The sequence below is a fragment of the Manihot esculenta genome, chromosome 12 (genome assembly GCF_001659605.2).
Source record: "Manihot esculenta cultivar AM560-2 chromosome 12, M.esculenta_v8, whole genome shotgun sequence".
NCBI classification, from domain to species: Eukaryota; Viridiplantae; Streptophyta; class Magnoliopsida; order Malpighiales; family Euphorbiaceae; genus Manihot; species Manihot esculenta.
In genome coordinates this window covers 15651006-15659053 of record NC_035172.2, presented here as the reverse complement: position 1 = coordinate 15659053, position 8048 = coordinate 15651006, and the positions used below count along the sequence as shown (strand labels likewise).

Here is an 8048-nt window from a genome sequence, read left to right as displayed (position 1 = left end):
TGGAAAGGAAAAAGATGTCCCTGTAGTACCTCTGTTATCTGCTCCTGACAATGATATTCTGAACGAGGAGGACATCACCCACCAATCTCCAGCCAGTGTAGTCGCCGAAATCCTCAAAGAACGGATGTTTGGTGGCATTATAGAGGCTTCAGATCCACGCCTGCTTGCCCTCACTGGTCTTCTAGCCAGTTCTACTAAGGAGCAAGCAGCGTTCCGATCTCGACCTCGGGAGGAGCTCGGGGATATGATTAGGGAGATGCTTCTGATGGTAAGTCGTCTTTCTGTTTCCTTTCTGGCTTTCTTTATTTCTTTCTTCTGATGGTTGTCTTTTTGTACTAGGTGACGGGCCTCTTCATGGAGGTGGACGCTCGCGACCATTCTCTCCGGGAGTCTGTGAATCGCCGGATTGAGGAGGCGCGTCTGGAGGAGAACTTGTCTGCCACCAGCGACGCTAGAGGCAATCTCACGGCTGCTCGAGAGCACTCCGAATCCCTCCAACTCGAGCTACATACAGCCTTGGAGGCCCTCAAGAGGGCTGATGTGAGGACATCCGAGGCGCATGAACATGCTAAATCCCTGGAAGCGGAGTTGTCTCACACCCGAAAAGTCCTAAAGGAATCTGATGAGAGGGTAGCTGTAGCTGAAGTCCACTGTGAAGGAGTTTTGAAGCAGCTGTCCTCCATGGTGGAGATCCTTCGTGAAAGGGACGAGGCTATAAGTCAAAAGGACGAGGTCCAGCGCCAGTATGAGGCCCTGAAGGCTGATTTCGAAGGAATTCAGGCTCACCTTGATAAGGTGAAGATTCAAAAAGAGGGGGCCTTGGCTCGGGTGGAAATCCTTGAGCAGGAGTTGAGCACGAGCTCTGAACGTATAAGAGACCTGGCTTTATCGGCGGAGGAGTCCAAACTTCATAATCAACAGCTCAGCCATGAAGTCAGGGCTTTAGAACGTAAGTGTTCAGCCTTGCTCGAGGAGGCCGAACATGCTGAAGACAACATCCAGCTAGAGTGTGAGAGGCTTCTGATGGAGTATCAGGAGTCGGATGAGCTAAAAAGGAAGATTGAACATGCCTGTGAAGCTCACCTCCAAGATTATAAGGATTCTCCTAAGCTGAAGGTAATTATAGCTGAGGCCTGCCAGTCACAACTTGAGGAGTACAAAGCCTCTGATGAGATGAAGATTGCTGTTTGGCAGAAAGGCTTCCGCATGTTCGCGACTGGCTTCAATCGGGGTTTAAGAGAAGCCAGGCTTGCTCCTGATATCCCTCTAGCAAAGCTCCGAGCTGCTGAGGTGGACTCTGATGGCGAAAATGTGCTATACGAGGAGGACGACTTGCCCTTGCCTAGAGGAACCTCTCGCATTACAGTTGAATCTTCTTCAGAAGAATCCGAGCTGGACGGAGAAGACGTGGGGGTCTTCGGAACTGAAGGAGATGACCCCGAGCCTGAAGAGGAAGATGTAGAACTGGGAGAGGAGGGTGCTAGGCCTCCAGGGCTGGAGATTGTGCCTGTTGTTGGCGCTGAGGGATCTAAGCCGGAGGATGCCAGACTTCCTTCAGATGTTAATGTAAATGTAGATAAAGGTAGTGTAGGTGATGATGTACCTAAAAATATAAGTCCCTTAAGGACTGTTTTTCCTTCAACCCAAGCAGATAGTTAGGATAGATTGTAATATATTTTTCTTTTAATGAAATTTTACTTTCCTTTATTTGAACTACTTCTTGTTTTTCGTTCATTCTTGAACTTATCTCTGCTTATCATGAATGAAATACTTGAACTGCGTGCTTGGTTATTTTTCCTGAGGGATCCACTGTAATGTCTTTCCTTTTTGCCTTCAGGCCCGTCAGGACTGAAATTCTGTCGTTTGGCTGAACTTTTGACCTTTTTAAGTGATGAGCAGGGTTGACCTTTATCGTGCTTCCATCTGCTTGCGTTTTTGGATTTTTCCACGACTTGCCCCTTTACCTCCTCAATATTTATTACATAAGTGGTGAGGAGGTAAATCCTTAGCCTTTGTAACTGCGCAGCTTCATTTTTAGACAATTTTACCTCTCTTTCCTGTTACGAGCTCGAATATCTAGTCCCTTGTTGAAGCGACCCTTTATCAGTAAGTGCGGTTCGGGCTGTATGCTTTACTGGAATGAGGAGCTCGGCCTTTTGTTGTTTTCTTTACCCGGCTTTATTGAGCTTGGTCGTTTATTTGTTGAGAGTCCGTCCGTACAGCAAATTAAGGAGCTCGAGTTTTTGCTCTTTTCTTCGGTTTCTGCACTATTTGTGTGACGGACTCAGGAGCTCGGAATTTTGTCTTCCTTGCTTTCTTGCCCAGCCTCGTGTGGGCTGTGTTTCAGGGATCCTAGCCATCCCACCGGCCGTTTTTGCTCCAGGAGGTCTTACGGGATCCTGGCCGTTTTTGCTCTGGGGAGACCTTGGAGGTCCCGCCGGTCGTTTTTGCTCCAGGAGATCTTACGAGATCCTGGCCGTTTTTGCTCCGGGGAGACCTTGGAGGTCCCGCCGACCGTTTTTGCTCCAGGAGATCTTACGAGATCCTGGCTGTTTTTGCTCCAGGGAGACCTTGGAGGTCCTGCCGACCATTTTTGCTCCAGGAGATCTTACGAGATCCTGGCCGTTTTTGCTCCGGGGAGACCTTGGAGGTCCCGCCGGTCGTTTTTGCTCCAGGAGATCTTACGAGATCCTGGCCGTTTTTGCTCCAGGGAGACCTTGGAGGTCCCGCCGGCCGTTTTTACCTCCAGGAGGTCTCTACGTCTCAAGGAGGTCTTCTGATGCTTGTTTTATTTTTATTTCTTTTCTTTTAAGAGCAACAACGTGAATTATGACAAAAGGAAAGAGGTTGGGCGATAATAACGCCTATTTTATTGCCTTGTTTTTTGAAATACAATTGGTCTTCTATATTCAATAATATCTCAAGGGAAGTACTGGATATTCCAGGCGTGAGGCTCATGGTTTCCTTGCATATCTTCAATTTGATACACCCCTGGCTTGACCACTTTAGCTACTCTGAATGGGCCCTCCCAGGTTGGTGCCAACTTGCCTACTGCCGCTCTTTTTCCCGTAGCCTCCAGATTTCTTAGGGCCAGGTCTCCTACCTTCAGGCTTCTTTCCCTGACCCTTTGATTATAATAACGGGCTGCTCTTTGTTGATAAGCAGCAGTTCGGATTTGAGCCTCCTCCCTGACTTCTTCCAGGGCGTCCAGATTGCTTCTTAATTTATCTCCGTTAGTGCTTTCACTGCTGAACTGGACTCGGTGTGTGGGGACTTGTAGCTCGACTGGGACTACAGCCTCAGTGCCGAATGGGAGTAGTTCGTAGTGCCCACAGTATGCTGTTGAGCTCTTCTGCCCAGTTCGCTTTTGCCCCATCCAGCCGTTTTTTCAGACCCTGGAGAATAGCTCGGTTGGTGACTTCTGTCTGCCCGTTGGTTTGTGGATGAGTCACTGAGGAAAACTTGTGCCATATGCCCATGTTCGCCGTAAATGCCCTGAAGGTGCTGCAGTCAAATTGTCTACCATTGTCTGAGATGAGCACCCTCGGTATGCCAAATCTGCAGATGATGTGCCCCCATACAAAATCTATCATCTGGCGGGCGGTGATTGTGGGAATTGCCACCGCCTCCGGCCATTTTGAGAAGTACTCTATGGCCACCACTACGAATTTTTTCTGCCCCGTGGTTCTGGAAAAAGGTCCCAAAATGTCTATTCCCCATTGCGAGAACGGCCACGGGCTGGATATGCTGGACTGAGGAGTGGCCGGGATTTTGATGGCGTTGGCAAATCTCTGGCATACATCGCACTTCCGGACGAATTCTTCTGTGTCTTTTTTAACGGTAGGCCAATAATACCCCTGCCTGAATATTTTGTTGGCCAATGTTCCTGCTCCTTCATGAGCTCCACACGTTCTCCTGTGTATCTCCTCCATCACTTTTATTGCCTCTTCCGGGCTCACGCACCGGAGCTACAGGCTGGATTTCCCCCTTTTGTATAAGGTCCCCCTTACCACTTGATAATTAGCAGCACGAGCTGCTATCTTTCTTGCTTCATCTTTGTCTTCAGGGAGCTTTTCTTTTTCCAGATATTCCAGGTATGGGGTCATCCAAGTCCAGCTTTGTTCTACCTGCAATACAGTGGTTGTTTTATTAAAAGCAGGCGGGTTGATGTGCTGTATGTACACTTCGTCAGGGAGCTGTTCTAACTCTTCCTTCGACAACCGACTAAGCAGGTCTGCTTCCTCATTTTCCTCTCGAGGTATTCTTTGAAATCTGATGGCAACACCTCTGCTCATGAGCTCGGCTTCTATAGCTTTTACTTCTGTTAGGTAATTCCGTATGGTTGGGTCTCTGGCCTGATATGCCCCAATTACCTGGTTGATCACCAGCTGAGAGTCACTATTTACCTCGAGGTCGGTTGCCCCTACCTCCATGGCCACCAGCATCTCATTTATTAGGGCTTCATACTCTGCTACATTATTGGAGGCCTTGAAATCTAGGCGTAGGGCGTAGCAAACCTTGAAATCCCCCGGCCCCTTAAGCATTATTCCAGCGCCGCTGCCCCCGGCGCCTGATGCCCCATCTACATACAATTTCCAGTAAAATTTTTGGGAAGGCTCTCCCTCACTTCCCTTCCCTGACATTTTCGAAGATGATCCTTCCTGTTCCTCATTGAATGTGCATTCCGCTATGAAGTCAGCAAGAGCCTGAGATTTTATAGCTATCCGAGGTCGATATTCTAAGCAGTAAGGGCTAATCTCTATGGACCAAGTCAGCATTCGGCGTGAGGTTTTCGGCCTATGTAGAATCTTCTTCAAGGGTTGGTCCGTCATTACTATTCCCTGGTGGCCTTCCAGATAAACTTTGGATTTCCGGACTGTTAGTAGTAGAGCGTAGGCCATTTCTTCAATGTTCGAATATCTGACCTCAGTATCTTTAAGTACCTTGCTGACATAGAAAACAGGCTTCTGCTCTCCTTCCTCCACCCTTACTAATACTGCACTGACTGCTTGTTCTGAGACTGCCAGGTATATCAGAAGTTCTTCTCCTTCCAAGGGACTACTGAGCACGTGAGGCGAGCTGAGATAGCTTTTGAGCTCTTTGAAAGCTTCTCGGCAGTCTTCTGTCCATTCGAAGTTCGGCACTTTCCTCAACTTCTTGAAGAATGGTAAGCACTTTTCTGCCGACCTCGACATGAATCGATTAAGCGCCACTACTCTCCCGGTTAGTCTCTGGACGTCCCTTACACAGGTCGATTCTGGCATATTCAGTATGGCTTCTACTTTCTCCAGATTGGGCTCGATGCCTCTTCCACTCACCATGTACCCCAAGAATTTTCCTCCCCTGATGAAGAAGGCACATTTTGCCGGGTTTAGCTTCATTATGTACTGATCTAATACCCCGAATACTTCCCTCAAATCTGCCATGTGCTGTTGGAAAGTTGGGCTCTTGACCACCATGTCATCCACGTAAACTTCTACGTTTCTGCCGATCTGATTTTTGAAGATTTTGTTCATCAGTCTTTGGTAGGTTGCCCCAGCGTTTTTCAACCCGAAAGGCGTAGCTCTATAGCAGTAAGTCCCATCTTCTGTTATGAACGAGGTCTTTTCTTCATCCGACCTGTCCATTGGGATTTGATGATAACCAGACATAGCATCCAAAGAAGACATATAATCAAAACCGGCCGTAGAGTCGACCATTTTATTAATATCAGGGAGGGGATAACAATCTTTAGGGCAGGCCTTATTCAGGTCAGTAAAATCTATGCACATCCTATATTTGCCATTGGCTTTTTTGACTAATACAGGATTTGCTAACCACTGCTGGTACATGACTTCCCTAATAAAGCCTGCCTCTTCTAACTTCTGTACTTCCTCTCTGGTGGCCTGTTGCTTCTCCCTTCCAACTACCCTCTTCTTCTGTTTTACCGGTCTGGCCTCGAGGAGGACATTCAACTTGTGCGTCATCACCTTTGGGTCAATCCCTGGCATGTCGGAAGGCTTCCAAGCGAAGCTTGATGTATGACCTCGGATCAGAGCCATGACCTCAATTTTCTGCTCTTTGGTGAGGCCGGCGTTGAAACTGAAGACTTTATCTGTTTCTGCTTCTAATAAAGAAAAAGTCTCTAGTTCCCCCCACCGGCTCTGTCCTAGCCTCTGTTTTCTCGTCTCGGACCTCCAGGACTTCTGAATTCAGCCTTTCCTCTGTTGAGCTTGGCTCCGCTACCGTAGCTAGATACACTGCCCTTGCTTCCTCTTGGCTTCCCCGAACTACTCCCACCCCTGCTTCTGTGGGGAACTTCATCGCTAGATATCTGATACTGGTGACGGCCTCAAAGTCATATAGCACGGGTCTTCCCAGGATTGCGTTGTAGCTCAGGGGGAGTTTAGCCACCAAAAACACCGCATAGTGGGTGCGAGTCCTTGGTGTTTCTCCCAAGGTGAGGGCCAGCTTCACCTTCCCCTCCACGGGCACCGATACTCCTCCGATTCCTGACTGGTGCTTGATCCCGGATCAACTGTTCTTCGGGGATTCCCATCTGCTGAAAAACCCGGTATGGCAACAGGTTCACCTTGCTCCCGTTATCCATTAGGATCTTCTTCACCCGATAGTTGTGAATGACGGTCTCAATGACAAGGGCATCATCATGGGGCATCTGAACGCCCTGAGCATCCTCCGGAGAGAAAGTGATGGTCACTGGGGAGTGCTTAACGACCTGCATAACCTCGGCACTGCTACTTTCTCCTTCTCTACTCCTCTTTTTCCCCCTTCGGCTCATCCGACCGCCTGTGCCTCCAACGATCATGTTAATGGTCCCACTAGACCCATCATTCACCGGGTTAGCTCCTGTTCTCCTCGACGCTTGATCTGCCGGATTAGGCTGAGGTCTCTGTCCCTCCGGTCTTTTCACGAAGTTTTTCAGGTGCCCTCTCTTTATCAGCCTTTCTATTTCTGTTATCAATTGGAAGCAGTTGTTGGTGTCGTGGCCGTGCGTGCGATGGTACTGACAATATTTGTCAGGATCTCTCTGGTTTGCTTCTGCTTTCATGGGCCTAGGCCATTGGAGGAACTCCTTGTCTTGGACGGCTATGAGCACTTCCGCCCTGGAGGCATTGAGTGGGGTCGGCTTCTCTGGGACACACAAGGGCCGTGATTTTTGTTCTGGGACCTCAAGGGGGAGAGGTCTTTGATCCCTTCGCTCCCAGGGCTGCCTGTAGGGCTCTGGCCTTCTGCTTTGTTTCTTCTCCTGCCTTTCTGGCCTCCTTTCTTCTAGGGCCTTCCCTTTATCCGTCGCTGCCCTAGCGAATCTGCTGGTCATCAAGGCATCATCCTGCCTTATGTATTTCTCAGCCCTGTTCATCAGTTCGGCCAGTGAGGTCGGGGGCTTCCTGCTCAACGAGCCAAAGAACTCGGCAGAGGTCATCCCCTTCTGCATGGCCTCTACCGCCCTTCCTTCATCGAGCTCTGAAATCTGCAGGGCCTCCGTATTGAAACGAGCGACGTACTCCCTGAGCGATTCGTCTTTCCTCTGCCTGATTGTCTCCAGGTAGCTCGTCTTCCTATCCGCAGGCACCCCAGCAATAAATCTGCTGATGAAGCGGGTGGCTAGATCTCCAAAACTGCCAATACTCCCGGCTCCAAGGTTATTGAACCATGCCCTTGCCGGACCTGAGAGCGTTGTTGGGAATACCTTGCACATCAAGGCATCTGACAGGGTCTGCAGCTCCATGAAAGTTTTGTAGTTGAGGACATGCTCCCGGGGGTTTCCAGCTCCATCATAGGCTGCCATTGGTGGCGTCATAAACTTCTTAGGCACAATCTCCTGCTGTACCCATTTCGAGAAGGGTGAAGTAGTGGGTAGGAGAGTTTGGTTCTGATCCTTCGCTCCCAGCTCAGCCAAGAGCTGCTCCCTCAACTTCTGCAGCTTTTGGTCTACGTTCTAATCTTCTTGCTTGGGTTTCTTCCCCAGGCAGCATTCCTCCTCCTCTGCTTCACTTCTCGTCCATCTGGTAGTCCCGACAGAATAATTATCGGCCTCATCATTTTCT

At 49.2% G+C, this 8048-nt stretch overlaps 1 protein-coding gene across 1 annotated transcript; it reads right to left on the bottom strand.

Moving 5' to 3' along the window:
- Positions 1-6385: 6385 nt before the first annotated feature.
- On the bottom strand, positions 6386-7360 carry LOC122725266. Its single transcript, XM_043962305.1, has one exon. It carries the CDS (start codon positions 7358-7360, stop codon positions 6386-6388), a length of 975 nt encoding a protein of 324 aa, XP_043818240.1.
- Between the last annotated feature and the right edge of the window lie 688 nt (positions 7361-8048).